Consider the following 24,641-nt stretch of genomic DNA (forward strand, 5'->3'; position numbering starts at 1 on the left):
AAATATATATATATATATATATTATATAATTTATTGTTAAGATAAAATATTGGATTATTATTTAATAATTAAAAAGTAAAATAACTTTTTTCTAAAATTAAAAGATGAAAAAAAAATCACTATATTATATCTAATTCAATGCTAAAATAATTGATTAGTAGGTGACTAAGTTTAAAATTTGTAAGTTTTTATTGATTATATATTTTTAAATAATAGATTTGACTAAATATTTTTTTAAATACTTAGTTAAATCTGTTTACATATATTTGATAACAATTAGGACTTTAATTTAAGTGATAATTGTAATTATAAACATTAACTATTACACTATAAAAAGGGAGAAAATTATACCTTTTTGATTGAGAGATAAATTTAATCTTGAATAGGGTTCATATTAGTTTGGATTTAAGATTTAAGTAACCATTTGTTGTCTATTATACTCTGTTTTATGATCGCCCCCTCTTAGGTGATTCCTATTGTATTTTAAAAAGTAATGGTGTATATCATCTGATGTGTGAAAATCTAGTTAAATTAAAATCCTATAAATACTTCGAATCAAATACCACACACAATCGGGCAGTGGACCCGTTCGTATGCAATATAGATTAAAGTAAGTAAAGGTTCGTTCCACGGAGACTAATAAGAGCTAGCGAGTTTTAAGTAATTTAGAAAGAGTTTGGTTTTTAAAGACACTACGTCATCTTGATTTTAAATTGAAAGTTAGTTAGATTGAAAGAGTTAGAAATTCCGTAGACTTTATCGAAAAGAGATTTGTTTTAAATCAAATAGGATGAGAAGATCATCCACTTCGACTCCATGATACACATTATTTAGGTTGCATATTTTTAAAAATCCAATTCAATTATGTTGATTTTATAACCGAGAACTAACAAAGACTCACCCCGTACCCGTCAAGTTCGTTACTTTATTCAATTCCCTTAATTAACTAGTTTCATTACTAAGACCGGTACCCCAAGACGCCTTTCATAACTTTCCTAGCCAATTAATTGTTTTGGTTATTTAGATAACAATTGTGTCTATTGATTGTACCCAACCATTAACCCGTTAACCCTTATTAACTATCAATTACTTCCTACCGTACCCGTCATAGAAACAATTGCTTCTAACCAAGCAATCAAAATAACTTCTACACAACCTAGTTACCACTGAAGTTATGCAAAAACTATCCGCAATTGAGAGTTAAATAACAAAGAATTAATAAGCTAAGATTACGACACAACGTTAAATCAAATCAACTTGAACTCAAAAGATTTATGCAACAATTATTCAATGTATCACTTCATCTCAGTGGATGACGAATTATTTAGCTACTCATAATCAAAAACAAAGCACAAAGAGTAAAAATATAGAAGAACATATTGTACCGATGTGTAGAAAACAAGTAAACGCTAAGAAAATCGACAACCGAATGCCTTCAAGCTCACGAACAACCCTTAGACCTTGATGGACGAAAAAGCTGCTGAGAATAACCCCAAAGAACCCTAAAGTCGACTAGAAGTGATTGTGTGTCGAATGGGAGGGTTATGGTCTTGTATTTATAGAGTTTGCAAGAGGTATTCACAAACCGACCTACAGGTGCGACGCACCAAGCTTCAGGTGCGGCGCACCTGGCCTTGTCACCAAATTTGAATCTGCCTGTTATGCGACGCACCACAGGGTTGGTGCGTCGCACCTCCCTGCTTTCCAACTTCTTCCAAGTTTCTGAATAGAAAATGCTCCGCACCTCCTTACATGGTGCGACGCACCTGCCCTGTTTTCAGCCAAAACTTGTAGTTTTCATTCCGTCTTCACTCATATGCGTCCACGAACCATCCTAATGCATCTTCTAGTCTTCCAAAAGCTGTTTCTAACCATTTTACCTGTTCTAAGCCTGAAATCACTAACAACACCATCAAAGCATCAAATATACATATAATTTACACATAATTAAGCTTAAAACGTCTTAGAAATGATATGGGAATATGCATATAAATGGACATATCATCATCTCTGTAATTGTGTTTGGGATAGATATCTATAGTTCATATAGCTTTATATTATATATTTAATTATATATCTATATTTATAAATTATGATAATATAATCTAGTATATTATTTTACATATGGGTAGGATATATTAACATTAATATATTATTGATAACGAATGTACGAAATTTATAGCTATCAATTTTTAATTTTTTTTAGTAATCTAATAATTATCTTTATATGTGTTGGACATTTATAGTTATATATGTGTAAATATTCATATATGATTTGTATATTAAAAAGTCAAAATTTAAATTTTGAGAAAAGTGAGAGTTTGTTTTTTTTTTTTTAAAAAATTAAAAATTAAGGGATGTAATTAGTTAAAAGCTATTAGAACAGTTGTCATGTAATATAATATGATATAAAGATTAGTTTGTCCGTGTTATTTAGGCTATTTAATCCTTTTTCTCCACGTAAGCTTATATTATAGCTTCGTATTATATATATATATATATATATAGTAAAAAAGGAAGCTTGGGTGTATAATTTTCTCACATATTAATTTTTTAATATATATAAATGCTTGGCCCCCATGTTTTTAAGGATTAAAAAAACAAGATGTGAGAGTTCTACACCCAAGTTAAGTGTCTAACAGCCACATAAACCTTAACCTCATATATATATATATATTATGTAAAGGGTATAATATATATTTTTCTATGTAATAGAAATCTTTTTAACAAAATAATAAATCACACATGAATGCTTTTATATACATAGTTCGAATGGTTTCAATCACATGAATAATCAAATTGAAAATTATAAACTTTGTTTTCTTTTTTACATAAAAATTTTATTTTAAGTTTGAATTTATAATTAATATTAACAAATTTGATGCTTTTGTAATATATATAAAATAGTATAAATAATTTTTTCATAAAACACGACTATATATAATCATGTTGGGTATATATTATAATTATGTTGTCCTTTACTCAAGTTCTATCAACGAAGGCACGAAGGCGTAATTTTAGGTACATTATTGTATAAAATGTACCAGTAATATTAAACTGAGTTAGGATAAACATATGAGATTCTAAATTGGTTGGAGGTCAATTAGCTTTGAATTACACTAATACTGAAAATATAGAACTTTATACACATTGAAGGGTTGCTACGACCACATTTGGCCTCTTTGTAGCTCCACCCCTGAGTTCTATGATCGTTTTTGTTGAATATAACTTTGAGAAATCAGTCAGAAATATAATAGACCGGGGCAACGCCCGGGTATAACCTAGTATCATGAATAAGCTGAAAATTAAAAAATAAGTCATTGGACAAGAATTTACAAATAAAAAAATTAAAAGAAACTTAACTCTAGACTCTTGATCTGCCTTTAAAGAAAAAACCAATAAAACTCTAGAGTCTAGACTACTATTAGTATGGAGTAACTAATATTATACAGGTTCTGGCTCGATACTTGGATCTGCAATGAACCATTGAAATAAGTTTTTCCAGTATTATTTAAAAAAGAAAAAGATAAGAAGTGTTTATTGTTCGAGAATTTCGATTCAAATATAAATGGGTTCACCCGGTTTGGGGGGGATAGGACCAGGGAGCTGCTGGCTCATATCCCCGATAATGGGGGATACGCCTTGGATTGTTTACTTGAAGGTAAAGGAATGTCAGGAAGGAAAGATAATTGGGAGTGGATTGGGGGGAAGAATACCAGCTTCAGTGTAAAAGGCTCGATACTTGGATTTTACAGGATCTCCAACTAGGACCCTTTCTTTCCCAATGGGGATTTTACAATGGGGTGTCGCTTCCTAACCAGGGACCCTTTCTTTCCCACTTATTGTATGCAGATGATTGCATCTTCATGGGTGATTGGTCCCGTGAAAACGTAAAGAATTTAGCAAGGATTATTCGCAGTTTTCACATCTGCTCAGATTTGAAGATCAATTTGGCAAAGTCTCAACTGTATGGGATCGGGGTCGATGAAGAAGAGGTCAGAAGGATGGCTGATGTGGTGTTTTGCAAAATGGGTTCTTTTCCTTTCACCCAGTTTGTGAATTCGAATCGGAGCAAACATGAACAGGATCTCCAACTCGGACTTCCTGTTCGATATCTTCAAAAAAAGACTATCACACTGGAAAGCTTCGTGTTTATCCATGGGAGGGAGAGTTACGGTAATTAAGGCGGTCCTTGAAAGTCTCCCGACTTATTATCTTTCCATGTTTAAAGCACCTGCCAAGGTGATAGAAGAGTTGGAGAGGATAATTAGACGGTTTCTATGGGGTGGGTCGGAAGAAAAACATAAGATCCATTGGGTGGTGTGGGACAAAGTGACTACTCTTGTTTCTATGGGAGGGTTGAGGTTAAGTAGAAAGACGGATTGTAACCTGGCGCTCCTTGTCAAGTGGTTGTGGAGGTACAAAACTGATCATGAGGGGCTTTGGAGGAAAGTCATTGAAGCTATCCACGATACTAAAAGATGCTGGGAGCCCCTGCCTAGTAACAAAGCGATTCCGGGAGTGTGGAGATCCATTGTCAGATCGATAAGTAAGGTCAAGGTGGCGGGTCTCAGTCTCAATTCTTTGGTTAAAGGTAAATGTGAAGATGGTAGAAACATTAGGTTCTGGCTCGATACTTGGATCTGCAATGAACCATTGAAAGAAGTTTTTCCAGTATTATTTAAAAAAGAAAAGGATAAGAAGTGTTTAGTGTTCGAGAATTTTGATTCAATTATAAATGGGTTCACCCGGTTTGGGGGGATAGGACCAGGGAGCTGCTGGCTCATATCCCCGATAATGGGGGATACGCCTTGGATTGTTTACTTGAAGGTAAAGGAATGTCAGGAAGGAAAGATAATTGGGAGTGGATTGGGGGGAAGAATACCAGCTTCAGTGTAAAAGGCGTGAAAAATTGGTTAAGGGGCGGAATAGATAGTAACAACAGATTCGTGTTTTCTTGGTCTAAATGGGCTCCTAAAAAATGTAATATCCTTATGTGGAGGATTGGCTTGGAACGTATTTCCTAAAAAATGTAATTCGCTTCTTTGTGCCTTGTGTGAGAAGGAGGAGGAGGACGTCAATCACCTTTTCTGTTCTTGTGAAGTTAGTATAGAAATTTGGCAGAAGGTTTCATCTTGGTGTGGCATCCAACCTATATTCTTGTTCACCGTTAAAGACCTGTTCGAAGTGCACTCTAATGCTAGGTTGGAGAAAAGATTGGCTTCAGGATTACAAGGTATTATCTTCACCACGTGTTGGTGCTTATGGTTGGCTCAGAATGAGAAGTTGGTGTAATTTCAAGTTGATATAAATATTACTTGTAAGGGGCCTCATCACGACTCGATGATGTAGGCAGTTTGTGAATAAAAGTTAATTTTCAAAAAAAAAAGCTAATATTATACCACCGTCCTGTTAAAACTTTCAAGATGAGCCATTGAGCAATATCCAACTTTACGAAGCTCCGTCCCTCACACTCCAAAATTATAATTATGCTTACAGCAATTTATATCATCAAAAAATGAGTTCTATATGTCAAATATTTCAAATGAGCAGATGCCTATTTCTTATGTCATTCGGTATTGGCCGGATCACATAATTCGTAAAAACTTACTTTATTGGTGGTGTTACAGCTAGCATTGCCTGAAGTACGTTGACTGCAAGCTTGTCCAATTCTGTAATTTTCATTTCCGCATGTTTAAGTTATTGTTGACTATTGTTATAAAAATAGTCAAACTCATGTCATAAAACCATGCGACAACACACTCTTTTATCAGTAAATATATCAATCACACAATCATGTTTATAGCAAGACGACTGCCATGTATACATAGAAAAATAAAAACAAAAGATAATAAATGCTCGCAGGCATTGATTTTTTTTTGCGAAAATTCAGTGAGACCGTTATTGATATATAAAATACTAGTAATTTTTATGTATTTAATACGTTGTTAATGACAACCCTTAGGGCTGTCATTATCATTTTTCATAAAAGAAATAAATGTTTATAATCTTTTCTAAAATGATACAAATTAAGTTGATTTAATTACTAGTATTAAAAATATTAATTGCATTTTTAGATTAATTTAACAATGATTAACTACTTTCATTGATTTTTTTAAAGAAACTCCTAATTCATTTAATGTGCACTAACCAATGTCCAATGACAGTTCACATGCACAAGTTTATCTTATGTTGTTAAACTAATTAACAAAACAAGTAGTAACAGAAAGTAATAGCAGTATATAACAAGAGTTAAGAACGAACACAATATATACAAGTTTAATCATATATATCATTGATTTAATAGTGAATACATGGTCGATCTTACAACTTGACTTACAAGTATTTAAATGAAAATTACAATTGTTTAGATACACTACAAGCTTTAACAATGTTTACAAAATGTAAGATGAAAGACAATGTTAGTTTACAACAAATTTTATGTGACAAACACTTTGTGGACAAACGCACCAAATTGTTAGGCAATGTGTTGCCCTATATAGGGAAAGAGATAAGACAACATCATTGGTCTTGATGTTGATGCACCAATGATGTTGATGTGATTGTGGTTGTTGATATCCCATTGGTCCAGTAGTTGCAACAGACGCTCTTTGTCTTGTTAACCAAATTGGATATGAAAACAAACACTCTTTTATTTTTAAGTGCCTTCATACCATACAAGGAAAAAAAGAGTTGTAGCTAGCATCATGTAACTCTTGTCTTTTTTTTGGTTTGATTTCTTCCCGCATTGACAAACAATTAGGAAAAGAATGAATTGTTGGTCAAGAGTCACTGGGATCGCTGATGGTTCGCTGATGAACTCACATCAACGACAACGTCTGGTCAACGAATCCTTGACTCCACATAGGACATTAGTTAGCAAATCCCAAAAATGAAATATAACTTAAGCTTTTTGTTCATGTGGGTCGTCAGTGGGTCTATGCATGATTTAACCTTAATTACAATTAGTAGCTAACTCAACATGTGGATTGTCCACCGATTAATCTCGCTATGTCGCTCTTTCTAAGTTTCTGTGATTCAAAAGGCCGGACTTTTGATATCGAGTATATGAATTGTTTAAAATCTATCAATAATGCATGTCAGGATAAAAAGCTACAAATGAAATGATAGGAAACTATTTATAGAAAGGTCGGTTTTTATATATGTCTTCAAACCTCAACATTGAAACTATAATTAGTGTATGAAAATATGAAACATATGCTCCCAATGTTACATCAGTTCATACATGTCTCACTTCTTAATCGATCCATTTCTCATTATTGTTACCTTTAAGTTAGGTGTTTATTTTCGGTTAACCAGGTTGCATCCACGTCAACATAATTTGTACAATTGATTAATCTTATAACACGTTAGCATGTGCTGTGTTCGAGTTTGAAAGCAAGTAAAGCAACGATAACCAAATGAGAAAAAACATGTTGTACGTGAATAGTTGTTTTGTTTGTGGTGATATATGGAATTCATATATCACATGTATGTATATGAGTATTTACGAGACAAAGAATTCAGGATTGGTATACATTAATATTAATAATTAAAAGCAATGCCCTTTTTTATTAATTAAGCAACGGTACGTACTGTATTAATAAAACCCGGAGACTAGCAACTTAGCAAGATATATACCCCTGTTCTCGCTCGTTTCAGCAAAATACAAGTAATTAAACACATTTCGAATTGATCAAACACGTTCAATTTGAACCTACAAATATGTATTTTTTTAATTTTATTTTGGAGAACAGGATTTATTTTGGGCTCAAAATTCTTTTTATTTTTGGACTTGGATTTTTAAGTATTATGCATAACTAGATTTATGCTCACGTGATGTGACGGTGTGATCAAGGTGATGGCGGTGATGGCAGTGTGTTATTAATGTAAAGATAAATGATGTATTGTGTTATGAAGTTTGGTGTCTTATAAATATGTTGCGAGTTCATTACAGTTGGGCTATCTCCATATGTGTATAAACTGGCTTGCACTAGCTTCATAATGTGTGTATTAAAGTTAATAATGCTTGACAAAAGCTTTTATGACCAACCAACGTTTTATGGACGTTTTGGATTAAAGATTACATAACGGAACGTCTTTACAAACCCACGAATTCGTCATAAACATTACAAGAAAAATGATAATTAGTGACCACTTTGCTTAGTGACGACTAAAATTTGGTCACTAATAGCCCTATTTAGTTACCATTAAGAAAAAGTGGTCACTAAACAAAATTAATGGCCAAAAAATAACATTTTTTGGTCTCTAAACAAAATTAGTCACGGACCTTTAGTGACGAAAAGTGACGACTTAAAATTTGGTAACTAATTTATCATAGTGACGAAAATTTGGTCACTAAATAAAATTAGTGACGAAAATTTGGTCATTATGATAAATTAGTGACCAAATTTTGAGTGGTCACTTTTTGTCACTCTTCGTCACTAAATGTCCGTGACTAATTTTGTTTAGAGACCAAAAAATGTTATTTTTTGGCCACTAATTTTGTTTAGTGGCCAAATTTAGTGACTACTTTTTCTTAATGGTAACTAAATGAGGTTATTATTGACCAAATTTTAGTCGTCACTAAAGAACATTTTTCTTGTAGTGATAAACATGCATTATACACGAGTAGAGAAAACTTAATTTAGGGACACTTTTAAATTAGAGACATCAGGAACATTTCCCAATCATTCATTTTTCACTATCTCGACCACTACCACCACCATCATTTCCGATTCTCCGACCACCACGACGAATTATACATGTGTAAGTTACAACTTACACATGTGTAAGTTATACAACCACCATCACCACCACCACCACCACCACCACCACCACCACCACCACCATCGCCGCCACCATCTCCAATCACCACTATGATCCTCTGGCTACGGCAACCACCGCCACCACGACTTATACATATGTAAGTTACAACTTACACGTGTAAGTTACTTGTCTCTAATGATCCCTAATTTAAAATGTCCCTAAAATAACCCACCCTACGCGAATATGCTTTTTTATATATGAAGTACACCTGTTTTGACCAGAAAAAAGCAAAATGTCATACGGAAAGTATCAATGAATACTTCCCATATATAGAAGGTGTAGTTTGGGTGTTTATGGAAGGTGTAGTTTGGGTGTTTATGATGAATTGAGGTGTTCCTATATAGCATGACCTTTACATAATGATTGTTCTTAAGTAAAAATTTAAAATTCCTTCTTTATGTTATAGGTTATGTGTGCAATTGGACCGCCTATTATCACATTGGTATATCACCGAGCTTGCACTCCATAATGTGTGTGTATAAACGTTAAAAATATATGAGAGCAGCTTTTATCATCGATCATCGTTTATATTTGTAAGTCAAATATATTTACAAAGATAAATAGGAGTCTTATTTTGAGAACATATTTTTTAAAAAATCTTGAGACCTAAAATCTGCCGAAAACGGTGGAGGGTAGTTTTTTTTTTTTTAAAATTTTTTTATGAAGTCAAGGTCTATCACCGGGCTAGATAAAAGACCAACAGATAACAAAGTGTTTTAATTATTTTTGATTGACTTTATATGAAGGACGCATGATGTATGGTCTATGCCTTGTGTCAGGGGCGGAAAGAAAATGGGACACACCTAACCAGCAGATCGAGTATCTAGGACCAAGCAGCCCATATGCTTACACTTGTAATTAATATTATTGCTAAAATATATACTACGTATGACAACTTGACAAGTCACAAGTCTAAAGTCATCTATATACTACAACTAACCCCACAAATCTTCTCCATATACACATACATACTTTTCTTACTTTTCGTATTAATAAATGTTCCCGCTATTGCAAAATACAAAAATACCTTACTTATAATTGTACGTTGAAATTAATACAAAATTAAAGAAGTGATCGATTATATAGTATGTTAAATTTTACTAAAATCTTTTTTTCTTTTAATGTGTACAAGATTTGCACACGCAAGCAATTACGATAAACTCAATTTGAAAAGTTGAATCACTTTTTTTTTCTTGTATATTCCACACACCCTTTCCACGCAAGTATCAGAGCCAACACTCAACATCTACATGCTTATGAATGCCTATATATATATATCTTCTATATACGTTTTCTTCATTGTCTTGTGAAATAACCAAGTTAATTACTTAATATCTTGAGAAATATTCCCATTAGAAGGATTCTTACAAACACACAAAACAAAATACACTATATATATGGCGTTGAGAGAAAACCATGCCCTTTTGTCAAAAATTGCAACAAGTGATCAACATGGGGAGAATTCACCTTACTTTGATGGGTGGAAAGCTTATGATCAAGATCCTTTCCATTTAACTGAAAATCCCAATGGCGTTATTCAAATGGGCCTAGCAGAAAATCAGGTACCTATAGTATGCATGGTATTCTTCATCATTTTATTACTAGCTAGCTACTTGAACATTATTACTAAAGGTGACACTAAGTACAAATAATATTATAATTTTTCACATTTTCAGTTAGCGTGAAAAGATTATAAAAGTTTATGTGTGTGAAACTAAAGTGAACTAAAAGTGTGTAAAAATTTTATACGTTAAAAAGTGTGAACTTTTAAAAATCTACCGTTTTAAGTGTGAAATTTAATTTCTATTTAATTTGCTACACCACAATTCTCTACACTAAGGGTAGGTGACAAATTCTTATAATTTGTTCACGCTAACTAAAAATGTAAATAATTATAATATTATTTATAGTGCACTGAACTTTAGAATACGTTATATGAAGTCAGAAAATAATTAACCCATTTGTTCATGCAGCTTTCGCACGATCTAATCGAGGAATGGATTGTGAAGAACCCTAAATCCTCTATATGTACTAACGCTGGAGTTAACCAATTTAAAGATATAGCAAACTTTCAAGATTATCATGGATTATACGAGTTCCGAAAGGTTATTATCATGGAATGAGTTAATTAAGACTGGTTAATATTTCAATAAATATTTGCATTTTATTTCTAATTTAACTCATAATTATTTATATATTTCTTTACTACTTAGGCAATCGCAAACTTTATGGGGAAAGCAAGAGGAAATAGGGTTGCATTTGATCCGGATCGCATAGTGATGGGTGGTGGAGCAACCGGAGCTAGTGAATCTTTGATGTTTTGCTTGGCAGATCCCGGTGACGCATTTCTTATCCCGACTCCATATTATCCAGCGTAAGTATATATGCATCTCAAGTTATAAAATTAATTTATATATATACAGTGTTATCTCTATAATACCTTATAAAAGAAACTGAGTTCCTCCCTTTAACTTAATTAAGAACATGATAAAACAAAAATGCCCTTAAATAATCTTCCTTACTAAGCACCCTCTCATGTGATATACCAACTATGCCCTTCAATTATTTTCATCTCTAGCAAAGTAAAACCCTATCACCGCCGCCACCGGACCGCCTTCCCCACCACCGTCGCCGCATTGCGTGAGTACTATGCTCGTATATGTATTTATCTATTTCTATATTAATCCCTTAATTTGTTACGCATAAGTATACTTATTTATTTGTATCATGCATGTTAGGGAAGTTTATATGTGTATACACGCATCATATCAAAATCCATGTCACGTGATAAATCTTGGATATAGATTGCTACTTAATCATTCGCTTAAACCAGAGATGTCAATTTAGTTTGCCGTTTTGGATTAGACCAACTACACATTGTTAGCTAACTATTGACTTGGTCAACCTCAACTATTCAGAGAATTCTAAAAATTGAACATTAAAACATTGATTTTGACATGATGAGTCAAATGATAGATTATAAGTCAAAGGTTCCCATTTGACCATAATAAATATATATATCTCATAGCTGGTTCTCATATACGAAAAAAACTAATAAAAAAAAATATATTCAAAATCAGTTCATTTATTTGCTTTTCATAATGGGATTATGGCACCGAAGTGTAACCAACTATGACCAAATGGTTATGTAATGTAGTGATCTTTTAAAATGGCTATCTGATGTAATAACCTTTTATTTTTAAAAGGTCACTACATTATATAACCATTTGGTCATAATTGGTTACACTTTGATGTCATAATCTCTTTCATAATATATAGTACGACTTTAAAGTATATTTAGATAACATAGCTATTTAACATGTTACGACTACCTAAACATATATACAACATATAAATGAAATAAAAATATATATATATATATTATATATATATATATATATATATATCTTAATTGGATTATAGGAACTTAACAATGTTTTGCAAAAATGCATGGTTTTGCTTTTGATCCTTACATGTTCAATACTTCAATTCCTTGCATAAAACACACATATTATTTAGTACATTTCAAACACTTTGAAATATTTTTCTTTCATTCAAAATCGAAGCTAAAACTTACATATTTACTTTGTTGGTATAGCTTATTTACTTATGGTGTTGCATTTCAGATTTGACAGAGACCTACGATGGAGAACTGGATTGAAATTAGTTCCAATCATATGCAATAGTACCAACGATTTCAGGATCACCCAAGTAGCACTAGAATGTGCCTACGAAAGCGCAATTAAAGCCAACATAAAAATCAAGGGCCTGATCATAGCGAATCCATCCAATCCTCTTGGCACGACCATGGATAAAGAAACACTAAAAACCTTACTAAGATTCATCAATGAAAAGAACATCCATCTTGTTTGTGATGAAATTTATGCAGCCACTATCTTCAACACACCAGACTTTATCTCGATTTCTGAAGTCTTGCAAGAAATGGAGCATGATCCGACGAATGGGATAAACCGTAAGCTAGTTCACATTCTATATAGCTTGTCAAAGGATATGGGGCTCCCAGGGTTCCGTGTTGGCATTATGTACTCGTATAATGACAATGTTGTGAGTTGTGCACGAAAGATGTCGAGTTTTGGGTTGATTTCATCACAAACTCAATATTTTCTCGCTTCAATCCTCTCTGATGAAGTGTTTGTTGAAAGTTTTGTGAGAGAAAATTCAAGAAGGTTATCTAAGCGTCACAAAGTTTTCACTCAAGGGCTTGAAAAAGAAGGGATTAGTTGCTTAAAAAGTAACGCAGGGCTATTTGTTTGGATGGATTTACGTAGGCTTTTAAAGGCTCCTACATATGATGAAGAAATGGTGCTATGGAAAATGATCGTGAACGATGTTAAACTCAATGTATCCCCGGGTTCTTCATTCCAATGTGCTGAACCCGGGTGGTTTAGGGTTTGCTTTGCAAATATGGACGATGAAACGGTTGAGGTTGCACTTGATAGGATTCATGATTTTGTTAAGAAGGGGAAAGAGAACGATATCATGACACCGCCGAAAAAGAGAAGCAAACCTATGCAAAAGAATCTTCGACTTAGTTTTTCATCCCGGTTCTACGATGAAACTACGTTAATGTTATCACCTCGTACTATGTCTCCACATTCTCCGTTCGCTCGATCTCCATTGGTTCAAGCAAGGACTTAACATGCTACTACCTAGATTGATGATGACTTATATGAAGGTGAATAAATAAGAGAATTGGTTACAAATTATTATGGATTAGTATTGCAACAAGTATTTTTAACAATGTGTTGTGTGTATGAGAACCATGTGTATATATATATAACATATGGTTGTTAATCAATTGTAAGTATATAACAATTGATGAACTTTTTAATTTCAACATATGTTAAGGTTTATCATATTTTTACAGTCATGTACGAACGTACATATGATCTGTTTATAAAGTCATTTATAACGACAGCCACGATTATTCGATCAATGTAATAAAATCTTATTTGGAAGTTTATAAAGTTATGTTGCGAGAATCTAATTTGGAACATGCAGACGATCACAAATTAAATACAATTATTTTACATACACATATATGTAGATGTAGAAGTATGTTTTATGTAAATTTAGCTAAAGCAATGAAATATATAATCATATATGTAAAAATTAAGTAGACATGTTTTATGATTTGGAAATAAGACTTTTATTAGTCAACGCATAAAACAATTAGCTTGGATACGACCAAAACATTAATATTTACTCTGCTTGAGATTGTAGTTGTTTGAATAAACATGATTCGATTCGAGTGATAAAATATCTCCAATCGTTATGTGGAACCTGTAAGAGCAATAAACATAATTGCTATTGATTTTGGATTCTCAAAAACAAGATAATTGAGTAATAATGGGATGATGATTCGACTGTAACATGATGCACGAATCTGATGAGAAAGACCCACGAATTTAAGGAGGGATTTAGGTGTGTTATGTGTGATTATTTATTCTTCCATTAACCTTAAGTTAGGGTTAATTGCTCTTTATTTATAATGAGTATTTACACATTTAATCATTCTGGTGTTTAATGTGTGTAACATTAGTCCTCATAGTTCTAATCATTTAATGAAAAACCCTATACACTACAAAAAATTATTATTTTATTTACACTTGGTTATAAAAAGTGTGAAAAAATTTATGAATTTAATCACATATAAAAATGTGTGGAAAAAATTACATTTAAAAGTGTAAATAAGTTTTAAGAGTTATAATTTTTTCACACTTATTAATGTATAAACAAAATGCTAACACTTAAAAGTGTGAACAATTGTCAAATATTTGCATATTTAAAAGAGTGAAAGTTAATTTATAACACATAATTTTTTTATACTCTCTATGTGTGAAGAAAATATGTGTTACAAATTAAATTTCACACTTCTAAGTGTGAACAATTGATATATTTGTACACACTTGAAAGTGTGGATTTTTCATTTCCACATTTACAAGTGTGTAAATATTATATTTTGTAAATTTCTTCACACTTTTAAATGTAAAATTATTTCTACACACTTTTAAATGTGACTAAATTAACAAAAAATTTCACACTTTTTAAAAGCTTGAAAAAAAAACAAGTGTGAGGAAATGACATATTTGTTGTAGTTATAGTATGTCTTTAAGAGTAATACGCCCATTATATTGTAATATCCCAATATTTTAAGGTAATAGAAAATTAACCTTTTTTGTAGTTTTGACGTTAAATTAAATTCCTTGTATTTTATTTTGAGTTAAGGGGTTAATTTAGTTGAAACTTTAGTGACTAGTGGGTGTTATACCCACAAAATCAGATATGGGACGTGGCTAGCAAGGAGAGAAGCCAGCCAAACACTTCTTATGATTCATTCTTCCCACCCAAATTTCACTTCTTTTCTAACTATCTTAGTTCTCGAATTCTTCCCCTAAATCCATGCAATTCAATCTTCAAATTTCAAATTAAAGAGTTGAAATCCTTGGACAATAACTAAAATCATCTCCATTTGAATTAGAAATTTAAATTGAGGGTTTGTGTGGAGGTGGTGGTAGCCGAAAATTCTAGGAAGAAAAAGGGGAAGAATTGTGATTAAAAACCTTTAATCTCTTGTCTCTCCATTCTGAGGTATTGACTTTCATAACCCTAGTTTTATTTGTTATTGAAAAATTAGGGTTCATATTCTTAGAAAATTTGGAGGTTTTGTTATTTGGGATTTTCAAGTAAACCCTAATAAAATTGATCGAGAAATGGATAGTTTGATTTCATGAGAATGTTAATGATGAAAATCCCCCATAGCAAGAATCTCATACTTTGTAGTGTTTGGCTAGTACTTATGAAATAAAGTTTTATTATGAGAAATTTGGAATTGTTGAAAAGGTTTTGAGTAGCCAAACACCACAATATTAAAATGGATGAATGCAAGTAGATGCTTGTAAGAAAGTTGAGTTTATAGAACTCATAGAATGTTTATGTATTGATTTGTGTATAGGTGGTGATGAATAATTTGTTGAACCTATTAGCCTCGTAGTGCCAAGTAGCCAAGTTTGAGGTGAGTGTATATACATATAATCATATTCTTGTTATTAGAGGTCATAGGTGGGTAAATTCCTATGACCCATAGTTGATTGTTGTAAGAACTAGTAGGTGGGTAAATTCTTGCTAGTCATGTTGTTTGTAAGAGCTAGTAGGTGGGTAAATTCCAGCTAGCCAAATTTATCCATGACCATGTTGAAAATGTATGTGTGGTGTTTGTTATGAAGGAAATGCCTAGCTTGCTAGGCTTTATGTGGTGCTTGATGCACAAGGTTAAGGTAACATGATTATGATTGCATGTGTATGCATTCACTAAGCGTAACTTACCTTTTAGTTGTTTAACTCTCTTATAGGTGTTGATAGCAGCAAGAACAAAGAAGTGATTGAGTGAAGTTCAAGTTGGAAGTTCTTGCCATCTCGAGGTTGGCATTTTAGGTAACTTGGGTAGTTGATCCCTTGGTACATGTTGGCTCTTGATACAATTCCTTTTGGTTAATTTAATTTTGGTAAAATTCTGGAAATTTGGTGGTTGCGATGAATATGTAAGCTTTTGATAAAATTTGTGAATGACTTGACAAATTATCCAAGTTGGGTAATTGACCCACTTGTTGATCAATGTGGATTGTAAATCTTGTATAAATGGCAAATCTTAATGTAATGATGTTTTTATATGTCTTGAATACTTTTGGTTTAGTCTTTGAAAGGTTTTGAAGTGAAATGGTATTTGGTTGAACCTATTTTTGAGTCAAAGTGCAGGAAAAAAAATGAGGTTTTGATCAAAGCTTTTCTGCAGGTAGTCCCACTGCGCCGCAGTGGGAATCCTTCCTAACTCACTGCGCCACAGTGGGCATTTGATAAATTGTTGCCGAGTTTTTCTACTGCGCCGCAGTGGAGGTGTTTTGCCTCATTGTGCCGCAGTGGGTACTGAAAAAAAATATTATTCGATTTTAATTAAAAAGGTCTGGGTCCTTACATATATATATTACTAGACATAGGGATTTTAGTTATTGTCAATTATAATATCAGAAAATGATAGATGATTAATACCAGTCACACTAACGTAGTTCGAACACTAGTTTGATCTGATGTTTGTGCGACTCGACATGAACTGGCGACCGATGGATACTATGTATAGATCGTGAGTTTAAATCAAAAACCTAAATTATTGTCTTTGATACGTAGCCTAAAAGCTGGATTTGGTAGAGATATTAGCAAATATACCTTGCAACCTTTAGCGCAAGACCAGCTGCATGCGCAGACAAGTTTATAAATGCCACAAAAGTTAAGAAAAATCTAATTATTATACTCGTATTCAAACTACAAAAACACCATCAAATTAGTAAGGATTGAAAAGTAGTATTGACCATTGTCATTTTAGGACTATATATGTATGTAAAAGTAAAATAAGTCATGCATGGTAAAAGGTAACAAATCAATGTCCTTGAAAAAGAATAATCATATTTTCAATATATAAAAATAAAAATTAAAGGTATAAAAAATTAAAGGTATAGATGTTGATTTAAGGTTGGCAGAAAAGGAACTTTTATATATGCTACGATCTTTGCAAGGAAAATTCAATTGCACGTACGCTAATGTAGAAGCTTCGAGGAAATCTTCTACATGTGGTTTGGTAAGTCACGTGGGCCGAAATTCAAACACCTTTAATTTTTATGCTTATGAATAAGGTCTTTGTAAATTGTTCGATCGATTTATTTTCAAACTGATCGACAGAGTAAAGCCAATTAAATAGTTATTCTATTTATGACAATATAAGAATCAACCACGTACTATTCGTATAAGACATGAATATTTTTGGCAAAATTTTCCAATGTAGAAAAGTCAAACGCTAATGAGATTATTAATGCATATATGTTTGAATATATGTATTATAGCAATCCACGAGTAATTTTGAAGTGTTAGTCTATTTCGTTGATTCCATATTCGCACTAGAATTAGTTAATATATTCAATATAAGGGAAAAATGAAGGGTGTGTTGTTATACACCCAAATTAGGTGAAAAACCTTTCAAATACTATTTCTAAATATTTTTTGTATATTCAATAAATGTGACCCGATGAACTTTATGGAATAAAAAAAATAAGATGTAAGAGTTTTTTACCTAAGTTGAGTGTTAGACAATCTCACCTTCACTTTCCCCATATAACAAATGATCATCTAGCGCAATCATAGTATTTCTTTATAGTAATTGGTTAGTCAATAACTTTTGGGAAAGAAAAGAAGATAAATTTAATAATTGATTTATAAAGTTTATGAATCAACCCACGTACATAAGAACCAACTGCTCTATGTTATCGAAACAAACTTCAGTTCCGTTTTTGATCGCACCAAGTCACCAAGTGGTACCGTGATGGTGTGGTAGGGTCTTTTTGGAAATGAAGGAAAGAGGCCCATTTAAAGAGGTAGTTGACATAATCCACAACAGCCAAGGGCCGCGGGTGGGTGACCCAAATAGTTTTTTTAACAAGGGCCCAAACCTTATTAGCTAGCGGTTGAGCAATGGATTAAGTGCATAAACGGATCGCGATCAGGTTGAATTTTTACCGTTTGCAATATACAACGACGGTAAATATTTTATCTTTCTTTATTCTTTGGATATATATTTACAAAATCCTGAAACAGGCCCACATATCTACGTACGCAATAAACTATAAAAAAAAAAAAACACTCAGCTTCATGCATTCATATTATTACACACATATAAAAAAATATGAATAATATATGCAATCTTTAAAATCTTGATTTTTTAAGAAATAATTTTATTTAACTTAAATGAGACATGGAGATCGGTTGGTTACAAGAAGATCGGTCATCATACTTTTAAAGTAAAAAAGACTACTCCCTCCGTCTCAATTTAAATGTCATAGTTTGACATTTTCGGTCTTTCATGATTAACTTTGACCGTTTAGAATTCTATTTATATTATGTAATATTTGATGTAATATATATGAATCGATTAAGTTTTCAATGTATTTTATAATGATATAACTTTCGTCAAGTATTATAAAACACAAACAATAATATTAATGGTCAAAGTTGCGAGAGAAAGACTTTGACATCAAACTTGGATATTTAAATTGGGACGGAAGGAGTAGTTTTTATGTAGCTAACCGGCGGGTCTATGGTTGAATTTGTTATTGGGTTCAATGTCTATAACCAGTCTCTAAAGCTAGTCAACTTTTTGTACAGTAAATCCTATCCTCTTTTACCTGAAATGTGATATATGCGTTAAATTGCAATAGCATTGCCTCACGTTTACCATAAGTTATTTGGGATTTCCAATCTATTTTAAGTCATTTTCATGGCATTTGGCAATTTCACTTTATATATATATTCTGTGATTCTGTCCACCGCCCTACGGACGTTACCGCTCATACCTTCATTATACACATGTTTGTTCAATTCTCTGTTTTAAAGGACATCTTGGAGTATTTGTTTTCTATGTTTTTTTTTTTGGAATTACTTATTTGTATCTATGTTGATATTATAGAATGAATATATAATAAACTGCTATGATGTTGTACAAACAAGCTTCTTTTATTTTATTTGGTTTTAGTATAACAATAACACATGTTGCACATAATATTACATTATTACGGATACCAAGTACAAATATTATTACAAACACTTCAATGAGTGTGGCAACAAGCCGTGATGAATTTGCACCAAAACATCATTTGTATGTTTTGTTTTTTTAAAAAAAAAGGTACAAAAATTTTTTCACATAAATTTTGGAAATTGGGATTAAAAAACAGAAATTTATGGAAATCCAATTGGCTTATGAAACGTTAAAAACCCAATGTGGTTCATAAAACTTTTGGTTAAGTTATTATCTTTGTTTTTATTAGAAGGGCATCCAAATAAGATCCTCTAGTTTCTTGCTTGATCAAATCAATGGTGATATAGCAAATGGAGAATGAGGAGACATGATACGAGGGGACATCATCACAGTTTCATCGTACAATCGAGATGAAACTTAACCAGAGCTTTCCTTAACCACTTGACCTTACTTCGTAACCTTAGCCTCGCAGAGGAAAAGCTTTTTCCCATTGAATATAAGATGCTCAGCTCCGCGCCCGCACAATGCTTACTATTGAGATTGGTTCATCGGGCTTTACTCCCATTGCAAAGTTTCCGATTATAAAAGAACCTATTTCACCAGGTAGTGCAAATTTCTTCCTTTTTAGAATGGCTCTAGTGGCTAACTTTATGTTAAGTCTGGTCGCTTGGGCCGTTGTATAAGAATCAATCTGGAAAGAGAGCGTTAAAAAAAAAACCGACAAAGCCTTACCTTCATATTTTACATTCTTCTACTTTTAGTATTTCACAACCACTTTATATAAGTTAAGAGAAAAAATATCCTGAAATATCTAACTAAAAAGGAAAAGATCTTTTAACTCACCAGCCAAAAACAAAAAAAATTCGAACACAAAAAAAACTTGAAAATTTCCACTACATTTAAATCATTAAACCCCTCTCGAATCGGTAATGGAAAGCGGGAAGTTTAATCTTCAAATCCTAGACTTCCGTTCTTAAAATGATATTCCCATTATGCCCTCTTTTAATTTTTAATTTAAATGTATTGACCCATGATGCTGATTCGATCTATTCAATCAATCAAGAAATTAATCAACCAACAAACTCTGACAAAGTCAGTAATTAAGAGATGGAAGCTTTAGAAGGTTTGGATAGAATCAGCATCCTTCCTCAAAACATAACCGAAAAGATTCTAATTCTTCTGCCAATCCCAGACGCATTGAAGACGAGCATCTTGTCAAGGAAGTGGAGATATTGTTGGGCGAGCATTCCGGTACTTACATTTAACGACCAAATGTTTGAAGGATCATCATCTAGTGGCATACAAAATATGAGCCAAAAACTTGATACCGTCTATCAAGTTTTGCTGCAACACAAAAGTCCGCTAGTGGGGTTTACTTTGTCTATTGAACTAGAGATGGTTTCTAAAGTCGACCAAATCGTTTCTTATGTTGTTTCAAGATGCAATAGTACATTGAAGAATGTCAGCATACTCAACCGTACTTCATCACCCAATAACCACTACAAGCTGCCCTGTTCCTTTTTCTCATTAGGAGGATTAGAACAATTGGAGCTCGTACGTTGTGATTTCGAGCCTCCACCAAACTTTACTGGCTTTCCTTCACTGAGGTGGCTAAGTTTTTTCAATACTGTGATTTCCGCCAAGATGCTAAAACATTTCCTAACACTTTGCCCGCGAGTTGATGAACTGTTTTTGGTAAGCTAGCTAGGTCCTCATTAAGTAAAGTTTATGACTTAAGCTCAGTGCCGGCTCAATAGGTATGGTGGGCTAGGCAGGTGCCTAAGGCCCCCACCTATTTAGTAAGGCCCCGAAATTTTAATGTAATGGGCTTTTATAACATATTGTCTAGACTTATGAAATAAAGAATGTAATGGGCCGCTCTCCATCCTTTTATGAACCTCAGAGGAAAGTTTGAGATTTGGGAATTGGGAATAATAGACTTTCGATTTGACGATTCCTCCCTTTCTCCTTAACAACCCTTCTACTATTAAATTATGTATCTGTATACTACCGACTACCGAGTATATATGAAGGTCTTTTTTCTTAACAGTATAAAAATATATATATGAAGGTTTTTGTTTGTCTTTATCTATTATCATTATGTATATATTATCTATTGTTTTTACTTTAGTAATTTTATGAATAAGTATCTTGTTGATTATAAAGCATTTTGAAATTTTTTGACTATTTATTTTATATGTTTTGAATTTTGATTGTTAGGTATTTTTTGTTTCTATTGATTTCTGATGGGAGTTTTTATGATACGTAAAAATCTGTATATGCATATGTATATATGTGGGTGGTAGGCATTTTATTGGTTTGATTGGGTTTCAACCGAAGAAGAAGACACAAGTAAACATCAGTAATAGATTAGCTTTATATATAAAAGACTTAATTAGCGGTTTAATATGTTAGTGGTGGATTACGTTGACAGAATTACAAAATGTCTCGTGTAGAATTACAAAAATGGTTGTTAGACTTTTAAAGAAGGGCCTCAATATTAGTCCCGCTTAGAGCCCCCGAAAAGCTTGAGCCGGCCCTGCTTAAGCTCCTTTGAATAATGAAGACATTTTACTAATTAAATGTATCTATATATCTTGATGCAGATCGGATTACAAGAGGAGGATTTTAGAAGAGAAGACACGTTCACATTTGTTGAGCTTTTCGAACTTCTTCCTTCAATTAAGGTTTTGGCACTCTCAAAGTATTATTTCTGGGTACGTAACATTTAAGTTCTATATAAAAATAGTATACAATATATGTCCAACATATTAGAAGTCCAAATACTGTATGGTTGTACTATAAAACCATATTATTAGGCTATAAAAAAAAGTACTATATAGAGGGTTTGAAATTAGAGGTATTTTGGGTACATTTAATGGATGAATGTTGAATCTGTGGTGGTAATTCAGGTATTTCAAAATCTTAATTAAGTGGTAATTCAGGTATTTCAAAATCTTAATTAAGTGGTAATTCAGGTATTTCAAAATCTTAATTAAGTAAGAAAGGGGTTGAGTTTGTTTTATAAGGTATTATAGATATAGGCATTTGTTGTTTGCATTTATTAATGTGGCACATGAGTTTGCACCAACAAATAGTATGTATGCTAACTCTTGATATATATATTGTTGAAGTATTTTGCTTCAGGTAATATGCCAAAAAAACTCCCAATTTCATTAGTCCATCTCAAAATTCTCTTTTTGGGTGTGTTCTTTCTGGATCCTGTTGAGGTTTCATCTACTCTTTGGTTAATCAAGAGCTCTCCAAATTTAAAGGAACTTATGCTCAAGGTAATTAAAGCAATGAATTACGAGTAAATGGCAATATATAGCTAGATCATATCTTTCTAACTTGTGACATGCTTTCTAATATGATATATTCTTATGAGTAGTTACATCCTCCACCAATTCCCATGGATAATATTATTGTTAATATTGGTCTCCAAGACCACACTGGCTTCAACTTGGATAATCTTGAAGAATTGGGGATGTATTCTTTCAGTAACTTACCTATCGAGATGGAATTCATGAAGCTCATCATGGCCAACTCATCTGCGCTGAAGAAAGTACTAGTAGAGCTTGATGAAAATGTTTCTGTTGATCAAGAAGTAGAGATGTATAGAGACTTGATATGGAAGCCATTTCCACGTGCATCACCTTCAGCCGAATTGATCATTCAACGCCCAAAAACTTCGGACTAAAGGCTATTATTTTGTTAGCATTGCTCAACTATATGGTTTATAGACTGAGAAGCATGGTAACATATGGAGTTTATGGATTTTTTTTTTTGAACGGCCGTTTATGGATTTTTATTTTATTTTTAACCGGGAGAAAATATTAATTGTTGAGCTTTTTGAATGCCTTATTCAATTCAGATCGATTTTAGCAATCTCAATGTATTATATGAAGGTAATAGTTAAGTTCTATATTAATCTGTGTTAAGAGTACTGTCCAACATGTAAGCCCCCATATGGTTCTAATTTAAACCGATTGGTTATAAAGAGAGTAATAGCCATGAGTTTGCAGTTTGCACTAACAAATGATGTGTATGCTAATTTCATTAATTAATCCATCTCAAATCTCTCATTTTGGGTGTGTGCTTTATGGTTCATGATGAGGTTTCCTCTACTCTTTGTTTAATCAAGAACTCTCCAAATTTAAAGAAAGTTATGCTCAAGGTAAATAAGGCAACAAAATGGCAGAACTGATCATTAAACGCCCGGAAACTTCACCCTAAAGGATAGTATTTTTGTAAGGGAAATGCTAAATACAACCCTAAAGGCTGTATTTAACGTGCATAAAAAAACTTGTACCTTCCATATTAAAAGTCACCCTGATTTTCATGGTAAATGTACAAACAATTTATGCACCTTAAACACAGCCTTAATGGCTGTATTTAGCAAACCCCTTTTTGTAATTAACATTGCTCAACAAATTGTCTTAAAGACTAAGAAACACGAAATTGAAAACATGTTTTTTTTTAAATTTTTTTATGAACGGCAAAATTGAAAACATATTGATTTTGATGGATTATTTTGAACGTGTTGAAGCCTGAAATGATGTTTTTATAGGTTTTGTTTTGTTCTCCATTCATAATCTCGTCAGATATTATTTTGAATGTGAATATTCATATTGGTAATTCGATATATAGTTAGAAGTGGATTTTATTAATAATAATAATCATAGACCAATTAACTCATAATTTTCATAGTTTATCCCCGAAGAAGGTACTAAACTACTAACTTAAGAATAAAGAGTCACTTTTCAAAATAAGTGTAAAAACTCTAATTCAATTGTAAATTATACTACTTGTATTGTAAGTGAGTTTGAGTGTTCATCTGTTGGGCTTGAACCAAGATACAAACATGACTATACAGTATACACATATTTAAAAGTTATAACTTAGATGTCTTGTGGGGTTGCCCAGACCACTAGCCCAGCCCACGCAGTCTTCTACCTTAATGCATCCAAAGACATGATATGAACAATTAAGGCATTTTTCCCAAGCTAAAATGCGAAGCTTTGATGGCATACCACCTAAAAAACTTTCCAAGTTCCTTTGTTACATTTTTATTGTAACTAAATACAGTAATAAATAAAAAGATCATTTCCTAAAACAAATTAAAAAAATTTGCATAAATCCCTTTACGCTTGATTTACAAATCTTTTGTCAATCCTCATAAGGTTGATACATGCCTTGTTTATTCTTTTATTCA

General features: G+C 32.5%; 2 protein-coding genes across 2 annotated transcripts; both read left to right on the forward strand.

Annotated features, from left to right (window-relative positions):
• Positions 1 to 10,150: 10,150 nt before the first annotated feature.
• LOC122596038 (1-aminocyclopropane-1-carboxylate synthase) lies at positions 10,151 to 13,598 on the forward strand. The gene is made up of 4 exons (XM_043768540.1): positions 10,151 to 10,391; positions 10,803 to 10,934; positions 11,043 to 11,203; positions 12,456 to 13,598. The coding sequence occupies exons 1-4, from the start codon at positions 10,227 to 10,229 to the stop codon at positions 13,486 to 13,488; spliced, it is 1,491 nt and encodes a 496-aa protein (XP_043624475.1). The 5' UTR covers positions 10,151 to 10,226; the 3' UTR covers positions 13,489 to 13,598.
• A 6,935-nt stretch (positions 13,599 to 20,533) lies between these two features.
• On the forward strand, positions 20,534 to 23,126 carry LOC122597244 (F-box/FBD/LRR-repeat protein At1g13570-like). The gene is made up of 4 exons (XM_043769860.1): positions 20,534 to 21,121; positions 22,033 to 22,143; positions 22,561 to 22,716; positions 22,818 to 23,126. Exons 1-4 carry the CDS (start codon positions 20,534 to 20,536, stop codon positions 23,124 to 23,126), a joined length of 1,164 nt encoding a protein of 387 aa, XP_043625795.1.
• Positions 23,127 to 24,641: the final 1,515 nt, after the last annotated feature.

The sequence above is a fragment of the Erigeron canadensis genome, chromosome 4 (genome assembly GCF_010389155.1).
Source record: "Erigeron canadensis isolate Cc75 chromosome 4, C_canadensis_v1, whole genome shotgun sequence".
Taxonomy (NCBI): Eukaryota; Viridiplantae; Streptophyta; class Magnoliopsida; order Asterales; family Asteraceae; genus Erigeron; species Erigeron canadensis.